Consider the following 15,881-nt stretch of genomic DNA (forward strand, 5'->3'; position numbering starts at 1 on the left):
CAGGCCCTGCAGGCCTTCCTGGTAGCAGTTCTCACCCTGGCCGAAGACCCACGGTCGACCTGGCAAGTCCAGGCACATGATGACCTTGCCAGGTACAGGCCGACCGCAGGCTGTCCTAGAGCGCCTCATCACCCTGAACCACGCGCCCAGGGGGCAGCGGGGCCCTGTCTGCACCCGGGGGGTCTCTAGAGACCAAGGGGGCCTGAGGGACATGGCCAGGCTCCAGGGTCTCCTGGGTACCCCTGCCAGCCTTCTGGGTGGCTGTGCCTAGAAGTTAGGGGTGGTGCTCCTGCCCTTGCCGAGCCTCTGGGGAGACAGAGGCTGCCAGCTGCTAGAAGTGACAGGCCGGCCCGGGGTCGGGGGAGAGAGCCCGGACAGCCTGCTTTCCCTGGTCCTGACTAAAGATTTCCCAGAACAGCCGTTTCCCAAACACAGGGGAAAGCCAGGGTGTGGTGGAAAGAACACGGCTGTCGTCAGATGCCCCGGCTCTGGCCTGGCTGCCAGCAGCCCAGTGTCCCCATCTGTGACTCGGGGGCTCTCCTGGTGGCTGAGGCGCCAGGCGCCCAGGCTGAGAGCACAGGCCGTGGGGCTGGATGATAGGCACCATCCCAGCTCTGACAGTCTCAGGCAAGTCACTTAGCCTCTCGGAGCCTGTTCCCCTTCTGTCAAACGGGATGGGGGCTTGACAGGACAGATGAGCCAGACCGGTCCTGTCCTCATAGGCCTCCAGGGCTGCAGGGGCTGCTGGGAGGCTCCAAGGAGATCAGGGCAGGAGAGGCCTGGACCCTGAGCCCACCCCTCTGAGAGACCACACAGCAGCGGGGGGCGAGGCTGGATCAGAACGCAGGGTGCCATCGCTCACGCCCGGGGCTCTCCCACCAGACCCCAGAGCGCCAGGGCTGGGGCTGGAAGGCCTGAGCTCACCCCGTCCACAGCCTGGCCCTGGCCCTGGCCCTGGGAAATCTTCTGAGCAGAGCCGTGAAAAATGAGCATTTCTGGGAGTGGAAAGAACAGAGGCAGCTGCTGTGGGAGGACAGGTGTGAGGCCACCGAGGGGTAGGCCTGGCCCTGATTTCGGCCCCACGTGCCACAGCCACGCTGCAGACGCCCCTCACCTCCTCCAGCGGCCGGCGCCCCTCGGGCTGGCTGGCACACTCTGCCGCATGCCTGCACACACGTTGTGTGTTGCCCGTATGTGGGAGTGAGGGTCTCCCGGGGGCCCTGCCAGGCCGGGTCATGGGGCTTCGAGATCTGGGTTTCGGAATGGTGTCCTGGAGGTGCCTGGTGCCCCCACCGCACTCTGAAGTCTGTCCACACTGGCCGGCCAGGGCGCAGCTGCACGCTCAGGCTCCCATCACACCAAGAGGAAGCTGACCAGAGTCCAGCCCCCCAGCCCCGTCCCAGCAGCCAAGCTCCAGGAAGCTCGGGCCCTCCCTCGTCAGCATGGAGGGGCTGACGAGGGAGGGGCAGGTCTCTCAGAGGACAGGCAGCAGCACAGCCCCCACGATGACTGGACCCCCTTAAATGCCCAGAAAAGCCACTCCAGGTCCGCATTCCCGCCTCTGAAATGTGGGTGCCAGCCTTGTTCCATGGTGCGGGGACAGGACAGGCAGGAGGGCAGGCCGCCTCTGCAGGCTGAGCAGCTGCACCCAACCTACCATGTGGCTTGGGGAGCCCCTTTCCCTCTCGGGTCCATGTGCCCAGCAAGCATCAGCTGACTGACGAGTGGGCACTGGGAGGGTGAGGTGGGAGGAGGCTGGGTGCCCGGGGCAGGGAGTTCATGGGCCAGGACACCCAGGTGACCATAAATCCCGGCTGAGCCTGGGGATGGCGAGTGTGGGACCGGGTAGGGGTGAGAGGGGCTGAGCAGCAGTGACGCAGGCCCCAGCTCACTCCCTGCCCGTGGGAGGTGGCCGTAGCTCGGAGATTCCCGGGGCCAGACCTCGAAGTCTCGTAGCAGCTAAAGTTCACTCTGCCTCCCACTCCGAGGACAGAGGCCCTGCTTCAGGCCCGTCGCTCCTGGGGTCGAGGCCCCTGCTGGGGCTCTGGGCCGACAGCCTCTCTGCCTGGGGCCGAGGCCTCCCGCCGGGGCCGCCCCTTCTCAGCCCGTCTGCAGCGGCTCTCCAGCCAGACCCACTGCCCAGCACTGCAGGTTCCCACCACCGCGTGGCCCCAGACAATCCCCCCGTGAAGAGTTTTAAGGGCAAAACAGACACCACCTCAGGGCCTGGAGGTTTCCCACCAGAGGTTTCCCACCAGAGGTTTCCCACCAGAGGCAGAGCCCGGGTAGAAACAGGTCAGAAAGGATAGAACCGCAGGCTGGGCCCGGGGTGGGACATGGAAGTTCCTCCCCTCTTTAACACCAACTTACAACTAAAAAGTCTACATTTGTTTTTAAAAGATTAACCCTCAAAATGGCTGAGACCACAGCTCTCAAATGACCTCCCTGACACATGGGTGATGCAGCTGCCCTCACCAGCTCCTGCGTATGTGGGCTCTGCTGGGTATTCCTTGCAAGGCGCCCGCAGAGGCCGAGGCAGACAGAGGAGACCACCAGGATGCCCAGGTCAGGGGCCACCAGCCGGATGGCGTTGGGAATGTCCTTCAGGTCCAGCCTGCGGAAAGCAGGGAGCAGCCGCAGTCAGAGCAGGAGGACAGGCGCGGGGGAGAGTGCGGATGGAATGTGGATGAGTCTCCAGGTCCCCATCCCCCTCTCCCGTCCCTCCTGGGTCCCCCCACTTCCTGGGGCCTGAAATCCCCAAGGGAGGCTCGCTGGTTGGGGGTGGGGGGGACGGTCTTAACCTTGTGACCCCTATGTGTCGCGAGAGGGTCTCCCAGCGGCTGCCTGCGGAGAAAGACAGAGGAACCCAGTCAGGCTCTGCCCAGCCAGCACCACGGCCCAGTCATCCCTGGGGTGTTTCACGGGGACCATCCAGGCCAGACATAAATCAGGCTGAGTAGACCCCCCCCAGGAGACTTGGGGTCACTGCATGGCCCTCTCCCTGACCCCCAGGATGGCTACCCCTGTCCCGCCCCCTCAGCGACTCACAGCTGGGTCCCAGGAGCTGGTCCAGGTGAGGCACAGTGTGCAGGCAGATCTGGAGAGCGAGATGGGCCACCAGGAAGAGCAGGCTGAGGCCCAGCAGCGCCCGCAGGAGGCGGCCTGTGTGACCTGCGGCAGAGTGGGTGGGTGAGGCTGGTCCTGGGGATGGGGAGGGGCCCCAGCCCAGGCCAGGCCACTCAGCCCGACAATAGCCCCCAGCCAGGTCAGAGCTCGGAGGCCTGAGACGCATGCCCGGCATGGACTCAGGACCCCAGCAGGCAGGCCGGCCCCACTCCCCACACCCTCCCAGGGCCACTTGTGTCACTATTCTGACAAGGAGCCAGGCACCCTCCTGGGGGTGGCAGCAGGATGGGTCTGGGGCCCACAGGCAGGAAAAGGCCTCCCAGGCTTGGAGGCTACCACCTGGGGTTTGCTCACTTATCCAGCAAATATCCGTCACCGTTCAGTTGTGGAAGCAGAAGAAATAAACACAAGGAGACGCGAGAAGCTCCACCTCACCCCAGTGGGGGCTGCAGTTGGATGGAGACCAAGGCATGGGGAGCGCCCCTGAGCAGCCGTGGCCAGGGTCGGGGTTGGGGGTGGCGAGGGGGCTCCCCCTGAGCAGCCGTGGCTGGTGTGGGAGCGGGGCCAGGATGGTTCTCGAGAAAAGTGGGGCGGGCAACTGCTTCCCTGGGGCTGAGGGGCCGCAAGGAGAAGTCGCATCTCTATGCATGGTTCCCAGTCCCCATGGCAGCCCTGGCATTTCAGGCACCTGCTGTGCGCCAGGTTGGGCCCCAGACCGCATCCTCTCTCTCTGTGTACCCGCACCTGGCAGGAAGCGGCAGCACCATCCAGTTGCCCGGCAGCCTTGTCCTGCTCCCAGCTGCCTGTGGCCCCACTGGACTCAGCCCCCCAGCAGGGAGGCCTTGGGCTGCAGGGCGGGGGCTGAGCGGGCACCGCCTGTGGCTGGGGGCACTCAGGAGCCCTGACTTTGCCTCTGCTCTCTGCACACATGTGGACAGCTCACCCTCCAGCAGGGGTCCGGACCAAAGTCCTTGGCCCACCAGGTTCTGAGTCCTGAGCCCAGGGCTGTGGACAGCTTCCCTCTCCACCCCAGCGCCTTCTGGCCAGAGCCTCTGGGCCCTCACCCTGGGGCAGCGACTCCTGTACCACCGGCCACGAGAAAGTGTAGAGCAGCTCGGCCCCTTCTCACAACTTCGTGGAGCTCAGGGACATTCAGGGTCTGGGTCTGGGTCTGGGTCTGAGGTGGTGAATGTCACCACACACCTGCCCTCTCTCGGCCTCAGGGCGCCAACTTAGGGCCTGTGTCCACTCTGTTCAGTTTTTTGGGCACAGTCGGTGTTAGGCGACAGACTCGGGATTGGCCTTGGACACTCAGCTCCCTCTTTCTGGAGTGATGACTCGTGACCCACGTCCAAGGCACCCTGCATATCCCTAAGCCTGACCGCGAGGCAGCACTCAGGGATGCCCGGGACCCCCATCCGCACCGCCAGGCAGCCGAGGCAGGTTTGGACCAGCTTCTCACTCACGGCTTCCTAGGGTTGCCCCAGGCCCTGACCTGCTGACCCTGCAGCTATGACCTCTGACCTGTGGAGGGTGGGAGGGGTGAGCAGGAGGGAGAGTGGGAAGGAGAAATGGAAAACAGAGACCAGGAAGAGAGGCTGCAGCCCCAGCACGAGCAGGAGCCACCACCAGTGGGGGCTGTGCAGGGCTCCTGAAAGACAGGACCTTCCAGGGCCTCCCTGCCCCGAACCCACAGGGGGCCGGGCTTCTCACTGCTCAGAACCCCTGTGCCGGGCTCCTACGTGCTGCGCCAGCCGCTCTTCAGCAGAGCACAAGTCTGGCAGCAGGAGGGCACCAGGCAGGGGCCCGCGTCTCCGCCTCTGTCACTGTGGGGTGACCTGAGAGCACTGACCCGGGGAATGGGCTCCTGCCAGGCCTGCCCAGGCACCTGGGCTGTGAGTCCTGCTCGCTGCATCCTCCAGCCTGACATTGAAGTGACCTTGCCAGCGGGGCCCTCCGTGGCACTGGGCACTCAGGGAGAGCACGTGCCATTGCAGAAGGTATTCTGAGTCCTACAGAGAGAGACCCGCAGGGCACCTGCCCCATAGGCATGTGGAGCTCCTGCTGGTGCTGTCAAGGACCCCCCGGGCACCGAGACGACATCTGGGCCCTTGAACAGCCAGGCTGATGGGTTCCCTGCACACACGATCCAGCAGCCTGGGAAGGAAGTGCCTGACCAGAGACCCCTGGGCAGGGAGGGGCTCCCAGGCCACCTGGCTCCCGCCCTCCTGCCTTGCCCTGCACAATGACAGTCCAGGATGTCCGTCTCTGGCTCCAACTCGGAGGTCACTGCCTCCCTGTTGTCCTCCTCCTTCCCCTTTCCCTGCCTCCTTCCTGGTTCAGTTCTCGGGCTGGCCAGAGTGTCCTGGTCTGGACATGTTAGAACGGCTGGGCCATGATCCCTCCCCCAGGGTCGAGGGGGCCGCAGCCGGGCCTGGAGGCCACCCCTGGCCGTGTGGCACGACCGCTCCCTGCCTGGGCTGGATCAGACTAGGGAGCTGAGAGTTCGAGGGGCACCCCCGGAAGAGACACTGCTGGAGACGCGAGGGGGCCCGAACGTGCAGAGGGACCGAGGTCCTGCTGACCTGCATGGGGCAGGGGGGTGCACACAGAGGCCGAGGGGGCACCCTGACGCCGGCCCTCTTCTCCCATGCAAACAGCATGACCTCTAGGGGTCAGATGGCTTTCTCCTTCCTCCACCTGCAGCCCCTGCCCCCACCCACCCCCTCATGCTCCCCCTGCAGGTCCCGCCCCCAAATGCATAGCTGCGAAAGCCAGGCTGAGCCAAGGATGGAGATCAGGCCACCTCCTCAGGGACCCACTGCTGCCTCTTCCAGGAGCCCAGGAGGCCTAGTGGGGTCTCCTGCCCCCGACTCCAACTCCCTCCTGGCAGGACACACCCTATAGGCCACGGCCCAGCTTACAGTGCTCTCTCCATGCTGGGAAAGGGAGTGAGAGGAGGCTTGGGCCAGGGACCCGCCCAGCTCTGGCAGGCAGCCGCCCATCTGCCTTTGTTCCTGAACCACTGTGTGGGCCCCGGCCCATCCGCTGCCTGCTGGAGGGAGCCCATGGGGAACGGACTGTTCTTGCCACCCCTATCCATGGCAGGGGAGGGGCTCAGCATGGCCCTTGCCCACCCAGAAGAAGGTGCAGGGGGCCGGGCACAGTGGCTCACAACTTTGGGAGGCCGAGGCAGGTGGATCACCTCAGGTCAGGAGTTCGAGACCAGCCTGGTCAACATGGTGAAACCTGGTAGTCAACATGGTAGAACCCTGTTTCTACTAAAAATACAAAAAATAGCCAGGCGTGGTGATGGGCACCTGTAATCTCAGCTACTCAGGAGGCTGAGGCAGGAGAATCACTTTTACTTGAACCCGGGAGGCGGAGCTTGCAGTGAGCCGAGATCGCGCCACTGCACTCCAGCCTGGGCGACAGAACGAGACGCTGTCTCAAAAAAATAAAAATAAAAATAAGGTGCCGGGCTCCCCTTCCAGCTTGCAGGGCTCTCAGGAGGAAGCAGGAAGGGGCGGGGAGGCCCCAGGGCACCACAGACCGGATGGTTGACAGAGCACGGACCTCCCCCAGAGCCGAAGCCCTTGGACCCCTGCCCAGCCTGCAAAGGCTCAGGGGCCCCACCATGGCAACGTCCTGATGAGTGGTCTGTAGACACCACCCCACACCTGCTGGACGAGGGCCGGGCCTGATCCGTGGGGAGTGTGGAGCTGATCCTTGGGGTGTGCACGGGAGCCCCCCGGAACCTGATCCGTGGGGTGTGCATGGGACCAGCCAAGGGACCCAGGGTGCCTTGAGGCTGAGCCATGACACCCACCAGCGACTGAGCTAGGGCTGAGCTGCAGGGCCACGAGAGGGGGCTTTTGAGGCAGAGGATGGAGACTACACAAGGCTGGCAGAGCGGGGGGACCAGTGAGGCTGAAGAGGGTGGCAGGGCCTCCGTGCAGGGGGCATGGTGAGATGGGGGAGTGGTCTCTCTCCAGACAGCAGGGTCAGTCTTGGAGGTGGGTTTTATCCTAAGGCAGGATGGGGCTTCTGAGTCCCTAAATGACAAGCAGGTCTCTGGGAGCCGACCCCTGTGGCTCTGCCTGCAGCCCCGCCTGGACCACCAGGGTCTGTTCCCACCGCCCCAGCCCCTCTCCTCCCTGCTCAGTCTGAGCTCAACCTCCAGCCCCGCAAGGGTCAGGCTGACGCCTACAGGGGGACCAAGGCCCGGATGGCGTCAAACCTTCCACCAGGGCCGCGCCAAGCCCAGCAGCTGCACAAATCATAAAGCCCCGGGCACTCGGCTCGGGCAAGCCTCACACTTTCCTCTCTCCCTCCCGGAAAACTGGGCAGCGTCTCCATCTCTGAAGGGCCCCTGAGGAGGCTCAGGCAGGGAAGTCCTCCCGGGTCCACTCCAGATCTTCCCAGCCCAGCTCCTCCCCTGGCCTGGCTGGATGCCTGCCTTCCCTCACTGCCGATCAAAGGAAAGTGTTTCCAGTTGCGCCCGGGGCATGAAATATTTACGGAACAAACGGGGAAACGCCAGGGGCCTGGGAACAGATAGCACCGGCTCCACAGAGCAAAGGGGAGGCCCAGGATGGGGACCAGGATGGGGAGGTGCCCACCCATCCCCAGCCATGCATCCTGGAGAGGTTTTGGCCTCGGGTCCCAGCAACTCCCAGCACTCGGCCGCACTGGGCCCCTCCCCAAAATGCCTCTCTGCACCCCTGAATTCTACCCGTGACCCAAGATCAGTGCCTGTGCTGGGCACAGTGACTCACACCTGTAATCGCAGCATCTTGGGAGGCTGAGGCAGGAGGATCACTTGAGCCCAGGAGGTGGAGGCTGCAATGAGCCATGATCATGCCACTGCCCTCCAGCCTGGGCAACCAAGCAAGAACCCCACTCAAAAAAAAAAAAAAAAAAAAAAAAAAAAAAAAAAAAAAAAGCACGGTAGCTCATGCCTGTAATCCTGGCCGAGGCGGGTGGATCACCTGAGGTCAGGAGTTCAAGACCAGCCTGACCAACATGGTAAAACCCCTGTCTCTAAAAAAATACAAAAATTACCCGGGCATGATGGTGGGTGCCTACAATCCCAGCTACTCGGGAGGCCGAGGCGGGAGAATCACTTGAACCCGGGAGACGGAGGTTGCAATGAGCCGAGATTGTGCCACTGCACTCCAGCCTGGGTGACAGAGCAAGAATCCGTCTCAAAAAAATAAGTATAAAAGACCAGTGCTGGCCGGGCGCAGTGGTTCAAGCCTGTAATCCCAGCACTTTGGGAGGCCGAGACGGGCGGATCACGAGGTCAGGAGGTCGAGACCATCCTGGTTAACATGGTGAAACCCCGTCTCTACTAAAAAAAAAAAAAATACAAAAAACTAGCCGGGCGAGGTGGCGGGCGCCTGTAGTCCCAGCTACTCGGGAGCCTGAGGCAGGAGAATGGCGTGAACCCGGGAGGCGGAGCTTGCAGTGAGCCGAGATTGTGCCACTGCACTCCAGCCTGGGCGACAGAGCGAGACTCCGTCCCAAAAAAATAAGTAAAAAAGACCAGTACCCGCCCCAAAGCACCCTGAGCTAGGAGGGAACCTGTGGGATGCTTCCAGCCAGATGTCGCGAGGCTGGAGGGTGGCCTCCCACCTGCAGCTGGCAGAATGATGGACCCCAAAGATGCCTGCATCCCAGTCCCCAGAATCTGTGAACACGGGAGCTCACACACAGAGGGGAGTCCAGGCAGCAGACGAAAGCTGCTCAACAGCTGATCTTAAACCAGGGAGGTCGGCCTGGATTAGCCAGGGAGGCAGATGGGACGCAGCCGCAGGGCTACCGTAGGGGGAGAGGGAGCAGGAGAGACGGGGTGTGATCCTGACCCCACCCCACTGGCTCTGGAGATGGAGGGAGAGCCCCCAAGCCCAGGAAGGTAGGCGCCTGGAGCAGCTGGAAGAGGAAGCAAATCCTCCCCAGAGTCCCCTGGAAAAATGCAGCCCGGTGGACACCTCACAGCCACAGACAGGCCCCCATGCAGCCAACCTGCTGCATCCAGCACCTCCCAGAACGTGGTGCCCAAGAGCGTGTCCCCACAGTCATGCCCCCCGGTCCTGCTTGGCCTCTTCTCCGCCCTCTGCTGGGGAAGGTCTCTTGTTCTCTACACTTGCCCTCCCTGGGGACCTTCCTTCCTTTCAGCGGCTCTTCACCTTCCAAAACCCAAAGGCCAGCAGAGGGCCCGGCCCCACCCACGTTTGGCTCATGGCCTTTGGGGACAGGTCTCTGAGTGTTTGTTCCAAAACCCGCTCTCCTAAAACGTGGGCACAAAATGGACATGGCCCCCACAGGGCAGGCAGGTGACACATCACAGGATGGAGGGTTTGCCGCCACCCTCATCACCCAGGCTGCAGGCTTGGCGTGTGGCCTCACTGCCCTCTGTTTGGAGGATACGGGAGAGAAGCACAGTCCTGGCCCAGCTCAGACCCCAAGGTGGTTCCCAAGGCGGGCCCCAGCTCCCCACCGGCAAGTGGGTCAAGGTCAACTGAGGTCCAACTCCACGGCGGGCAGCGGGAGGGCGGTAGAGGCGGCTGGAACTTCCACGCCACCAGAGCCTTAGCAGGGAGGAAAAGTGCCTGGAGCCTGCAGGGAGCGGGCAGTTGGGGCCCACCCACTCCCTGTGGCCTCCCAGGGGACACAGGGACTCCACCCCTGTGGCCCCCTTTGCCTCCAACAGCCCCTGCAACATGGATCAGAAAAGATTCTGAGCTTAGCTTGGGGTCTACGATTAAAATAAGAAACTTTGATGGCTGGCGTGGTGGCTCACAGCTATAATTGCAGCTACTTGGGAGACTGAGGTGCGAGGATTACTTTAACCCGGGAGGCGGAGCTTGAAGTGAGCCAAGATCGCGCGACTGCACTCCAGCCTGGGCGACAGAGTGAGACTCCATCACAAAAAAAAAAAAAAGAAAAGAAATTTTTCTCGGGACCCCTCACCTTTCACCCCGGGTGGTTGAAGGTGAGGAAAGCTGTATGAATTTTGGCCCCAAACGAATGTCCACCCCCTCCCACCCTGAGAGCACGGACGGGGTCCCCTGGCCTTACCTTGGAGGCTGTGCCGGGTGGGGCCAGGGAACCAGGGCAGCAGCAGCAGGAAGAGCAGGTAGACCAGCGAGAGCCCGCTGAAACGGAGCAGGCAGGCTGCGGGGAGATGGATGTCAGCTGCGTTGCCAACAGAGGATGGCCAGCCCCCACCCCAGAGGACAGCGCACCCACGGCCCAGCTCGTCACACCCCCAAGGCCGTGTGCCCTGTGAGTGCTGCCCTAGGCCGGAGCCATGGAAGCCCCCACGAGCTTCCGTACGTATCTCACGCACACCACACCACGCCACGCCACGGGCACCAGCCTCCCAGTGGGGCACTAAGGTTGTGACCCATCTTCCTACCTTGCTTTTCTTCCTTTAAAAATGCTATTCTTGGGCTGGGCGCGGTGGCTCACACCTGTAATCCCAGCACTTTGGGAGGCCGAGGCAGGTGGATCACTTGAGGTCAGGAGTTCAAGACCAGCCTGGCCATGGTGAAACCCCGTCTCTACTAAAGATACAAAAATTAGCTGGGCATGGTGGCGGGCACCTGTAATCCCAGCTACTCGGGAGGCTGAGGCGGGAGAATCGCTTGAACCTGGGAGGTGGAGGCTGCACCGAGATCACGCCACTGCACTCCAGCCTGGGTGACAGAGCAAGACTCCATCTCAAAAAACAATCAAACAAAAAATGCTATGATTCCTGCGCCCAGCACGTGTCTGGGAGCCCTCGCACAGGTATGGGGCGGTGGGACACAGTGTGCCCTCAGCCCAAACACTCTACGTGGCTGCACTCGCCGGAGCCGCCGCACTGTGTCCCGTGTCTGCCCTCCTGCCTCTCTCAGAAGGTCCTGGGGCCTGTCCTCCCACCCTCGCCTGAGAGCCCAGCCAGTGTTTGCATCAGTCCCAAGCACACAGCTCCCACGCGGGGTCTGCCTGGCACTTGCACTGATCTGACAGGGTCCAGAGTCAGGGAGGCTGCGCCTGCCACGCTCCAGCCAGGCCTGCTTCCTCCTAGGAACGTGAGGTTTGTCAGGAGATGAGGGCTGGGACCTGATATGGTCTCCTTGCAGAGGACCTGGGGGGCCACTCAGCCTTTCTGGGGCAACCGGGGAGGACACTGGGACTGGAAGGGCGCCTCTTGCTGCCTGAGGGGCACCAGCAGCCCACCCTCCACCCGCCACCCTCCACCCACCCTCCAGCCGCAGGGCCCTGGTCAGGAGGCTGAGGAAGGAGGCCACAGTGAGCTCAGACCCGTGTCCAAGCGAGACCCGTGGCTGCTGCTCCCACCATGACCCCAAAGTCCCAGCCAGGGTGTAGCCAACCGGGTCCCTCCATAGTCTGGCTCTGTGCCCAGGGGAGGCCATGTGTGCCACCGTCTGCCCCATCCTTGGTGCCACAGGAGCCCCGGGAAGTCTTCTGGAGGGAGGCCCAACCCAGCCCAGCTCTCACCGTGACACCCGCCTGCCCCTCAGTCCCCAGGACCCGAGCCTCACCCTAGACCAGGGGCATGGAAAACGCAGGGTGAGTTAGAGGAGGCACAGGCAGAGGAAGACCCCGACCTCCACGGACAGCACGGGAGGCCTGGCCTTTCAGCCTGGGGGGCCTCCAGGCCCGTCTCCCCATTGGCACCATGGGGTTGATGCTTGCACCTGAAAGGGCCAGGGGCACATGGCAAACTCAGCAAGCAGAGCCCCTCCCTTCCCACCCTCAGCAGCTTCACCCTTCCACCCTCCCAGAAGCAGACACAAAAGGTTCACGCTCGGGATGGCTACGGGCTGAAGGCGGCCTCGGCTTAGTACACGCGTCGCAGAGTCCAGGGCTCCAGGGGGCACCACCCGCCCTGCTGGACACAGCAGCCTTCCCCAGCTCCCCCAGGAGCCCTCCCTGAAGTTAACATCCCCACTTCCTCCCATTGATGCATCAAGCATAGCCATCGGCTCCATGCTTTTAAACCTAAAGTTTTTTGATGATTATACATTTTCATTAAAAAAAATCAATAAGATCTGGCCCAAGAGGCAGGAGGAAAATGCATTCACGACAAAGGCTTCTGAAGTTTGCGCTTGTTCCCTAGAGCTGCACTTTTCAGCCGGGTGGGTTCTGCCCCAGCCCTGTCCCCAGAGAAGGCGGCACCTCCCCTCTGCACCTGTCCGGCCAGGTGGCAGCCGTCCATGCGTCCATCAGAGCAGAGGAGCTCACAGTCTGACCTGCCAGGAATGGCCAATGCTGAACAAGTTCAGGTGCACCAGGGTTGGGTTCAAAGCCCGTGGCAGGGCGCCCTAGTGTGGCGTGGACACCAGGCAGGGCTCCTGGAGGCAGAAGGGTAGGTCCTGGGGATGAAGGTCGCCAAACCCTGAGGCTGTGGGAAGGCCAGGGAGGTCGTACCATGGGTGTGGTTTCCTTTGGGAAAACGAAGAAGTTCTAGAGATGGGTGTCGGTGACAGCTGCACAACTATGGGAACGTGTTTACCGCTGCTGACCTGTGCCCTTAAATGTGGCTAACATGACAAACTTTAGGCCGGGTGTGGTGGCTCACGCCTGTAATCCCAGCACTTTGGGAGGCCAAGGCAGGCGGATCACTTGAGCCCAGGAGTTCGAGACCAGACCGAGCAACATGGAGACCCCATCTCTACAAAAAATTACAAAAATTAGCCAGGGATGAAGGTGCATGCCCCTGGTCCCAGCTACTCGGGAGGCTGAGGCGGGAGGATCACTTGAGCCCAGGAGGCTGAGGCTGCAGTGAGCCATGATCGTGCTGTTGTGCTCCAGCCTGGGCGACAGAGTGAGATAATCTCAAGAAACAAACTATAAAATGGCAAGTTTTATGGATGTATATTTTGCCAGAATAAAAAAATAACCAGCCCCTGAAATCTGCAAAGGATTGTCAGAAGCCAGAGTCTGAGGCTGCAAGGGGCTGGGGCTGGAGATGAGGCAGGTGCAGGGGCTGAGGATGGAGATGAGGGAGGGCCTGGAGCCAGAGACCTCCCTGACCGCCCTGCCCCTGGCCGAGCCAGAGGGGAACCTTGAGGGGCAGAGTGGAGTCAAAGGCAGAGGACGATGGAGGGCGTGGGAGGCACTTTGGCAGGGGTTCCCCAGCAGCTCAGCGTTACCCGGCAGGGCAAGTCCCCTGCCTGAGACCAGGACCCACCACGGGCTTGCCCCGGGGTGATCAGCAACATGCCCCCCAGAGTTTGTTCACTCATTCATTCATTCATTCATTCATTCATTCATTCAATACCCAGCAGGTCCCACCAGGCAGCGGGCTTGGTCTAGGGTCTGGGGACGTGGTGGACACTTGGACAGAAAACTAAGGCTTGTCCCAGGTGGTGGCCACTCACCAACAACACAGACAAGGAAAACGCTCAGAGAGGCAGAGGGCTACTTAGCCCAGAGCCCACCCGCTCGCCCGGGGATGGGCTGAGACAGGCGGGCCCTGGCTGGTCTCCCTGGCGCCATCTTTTCTGTCAGCCTTGCCGCAGACACCAAGCAGGGGCGGCCTGAGGGGTGGGATAAGAAGGGGGCTCGGGGTTACAGCCCAGCCCACCATTCCTCCCATTATCTGGTCTTGGGGTCCTCAGAGTAGCCAGCTGGCAGGGCAAGAGTGAGGAGGGGCCAATGCTCCAATCCCCCCATTTTCAGATGGGATGGGCTCTGAGAGGGGAGGAGCTCCCGAGAGTGGTCAGAACCCAGGTACAGGCGTCCTGGCCGCAGGGTCACGGCTTTTTGAAACCCTCCTTGTATCTACCTGTGTTGTCTATGCAGCCAGAGGTGCTGTTGGACGGTCTAAGTGTGTTGATGTGGCCTCAACTGTGACTTTGTGGGCTAAAGCCAGAGGGGGAGACACCAGAGCAGGCTGCCTAGAGGAGGCGGCATTACTTTTGGCCTTGAAGGTTGGCTCCAACTTAGGGCAGGTCAGAAGCTTCGTGGATCAGTCTCAGGCAGAGAAGGAAGAAATTCGGCCAGAGGGGAGGTGGGGCCCGAGACAACCCAAGGAGCGAGGACAGGAGCCTGCCCTACCCTGTGGCTCCCACGTTCCCATCAGGAGCTGCCCAGCCTGGGCCTGTGACCCTGTGAGGGTAGTACCTTTTCCTGAGTCAGCAGCAATGGGATGCGGTCAGAGAGAGCGGTGGCTCCTGAGCCCCGACCCCCTCGCCCCACCAGCACATGCCTCTCTGTGGCCCACATCCAGCCCCTCGGGAAGCAGAGAGCCCGGCCATCACCCATCCACAGACCCTCATCCGACAGCTGAGGGAAGCACAGCCGGGAGCGGAGAGGCTGCCCCCACGGTAGCTGCTGGGCCCCTGGGTATCCAAGGGCTGGGCTGGCCTCTGCTTTCAGTGGGTGCTGGCCAGGAAAGCCACAAATGCCACATGGTGGTAACCAGGACCACACACCACTCCACTGGAACATTCCACACAGAGGGCTGGACACCACCCACTCTCACTGGCCCACAGGAAGACCTGCCACGGGGATGTCAGATGCCTGAGCCCTCCCGCCAGGACGCAGCTCCTGGGATGAGACCCTTGCAGCTGGCCCACACCCGGGTGGGAGAGGAGAACCTGCCAACCCTCGTTCCCTGTGGCAACCGAGGAGCCGCCCGCTCCGAGCCTGGCCTCCTCTAACATGGGCTGAACCAAGCCCGGCGAGGCCTGAAGGACTGTCACAAGGAGGGCTGCCGGCTGGGCCTTCCACAGCCTGGACACCTCACACCTTTCTCCCTCCAGGAGCCACGCAGAGACCCAAGGCCAGGATTTTGAGCCCCCCTTGAGCAAGGAGTCTCTGTGAAACAGCCGGTGCGGCCTGTGTGTGACCCCACACCGCCAGGGCCTGCAGGCCAGCGCTGGCCGAGAGCAGGAAGTGGTGCAGAAAGACCGCGGCCAACATGGACAGGTGACCCGGGACCCACAGGAGCTGAGGCTGCACAGCAGAGCGGGCAGAGGCGAGCTGGGGGCACCGTGTGAGCCAAGGCCCCAGTGCGCCGTCCTGCTCCACACCTGCACAGGAGCTGAAAGCTGGGACTGGAGGGGCCCCAGACCCAGCAGCTGACCCTCCCACCCTAGGACACCTTTTGTGCCCCAGGGAGAGGGGAGGCCTAACCAGAGGGCGGACGCACCCGCGGCCATCACATCACCACCGTCCCCAGTGCAGGCATGGGGCAAGGCCTAACCAGAGGGCGGACGCACCCGCGGCCATCACGTCACCGTCATGGCCATCACATCACCGCTGCCCCCAGTGCAGGCACAGGGCTGGGCAATCTGTCCTATATAATCCTGTGGCACTAGGCAAGGACCACAACTGTCACCCCCACTTTGCAGATAAGGAGATGGAGCAAGCCTGGGACGCAGCAAACAGCCAACACCCCCGCCCCCGCCATGTGGCTCAGGCCTGGCTGGCTGTGGGGACAGAGTAACTTTATTTAAATGCTAATCTGCTGATTAACCCCGGATCTGGGAATGCCTCCAAACTGTCTAGTTGATGTATCATATTTATGCAGGAACACCTATTCCCTGGCATTCATATGCAGGAAAGGAAAAAAAAAAAAAAAAAAGAATGCCTAGTCCTCGTAGGTTTCCTCCTAAACAAACCTGAGGCTGCAGAAGGAATCTGGCCACCCACCTGCCGCGTTCCCAGCCACCTGCACATTCCTCCCAGGGCAAGATACGAGCCCCAGGTCAGGCGTTTGGGTTCAGAGCTCT

The 15,881-nt window shown here is 62.1% G+C and overlaps 1 protein-coding gene and 1 pseudogene across 4 annotated transcripts in view; one reads left to right on the forward strand and one right to left on the reverse strand.

The window, feature by feature from the left end:
* Nucleotides 1–15,881, reverse strand: part of PIEZO1 (piezo type mechanosensitive ion channel component 1 (Er blood group)) — a 68,063-nt gene that overhangs the window by 23,403 nt on the left and 28,779 nt on the right. For all 4 annotated transcript variants that reach the window (XR_012428721.1, XR_012428720.1, XM_045382230.3 and 1 more), the window contains exons 2-5: nt 10,210–10,305; nt 3,049–3,171; nt 2,802–2,844; nt 2,476–2,614 (exon numbers count right to left, since the gene is read on the reverse strand). Coding sequence is in view for 2 of the 4 variants with exons in the window: in XM_045382230.3 (XP_045238165.2) it covers nt 2,476–2,614; nt 2,802–2,844; nt 3,049–3,171; nt 10,210–10,305 (401 nt within the window). In the remaining 2 variants the exon portion in view is untranslated. The remainder of the gene's footprint in view (nt 1–2,475; nt 2,615–2,801; nt 2,845–3,048; nt 3,172–10,209; nt 10,306–15,881) is intronic.
* LOC135968959 (uncharacterized) lies at nt 3,696–4,343 on the forward strand (annotated as a pseudogene).

Source organism: Macaca fascicularis, chromosome 20, assembly GCF_037993035.2.
Source record: "Macaca fascicularis isolate 582-1 chromosome 20, T2T-MFA8v1.1".
Taxonomy (NCBI): Eukaryota; Metazoa; Chordata; class Mammalia; order Primates; family Cercopithecidae; genus Macaca; species Macaca fascicularis.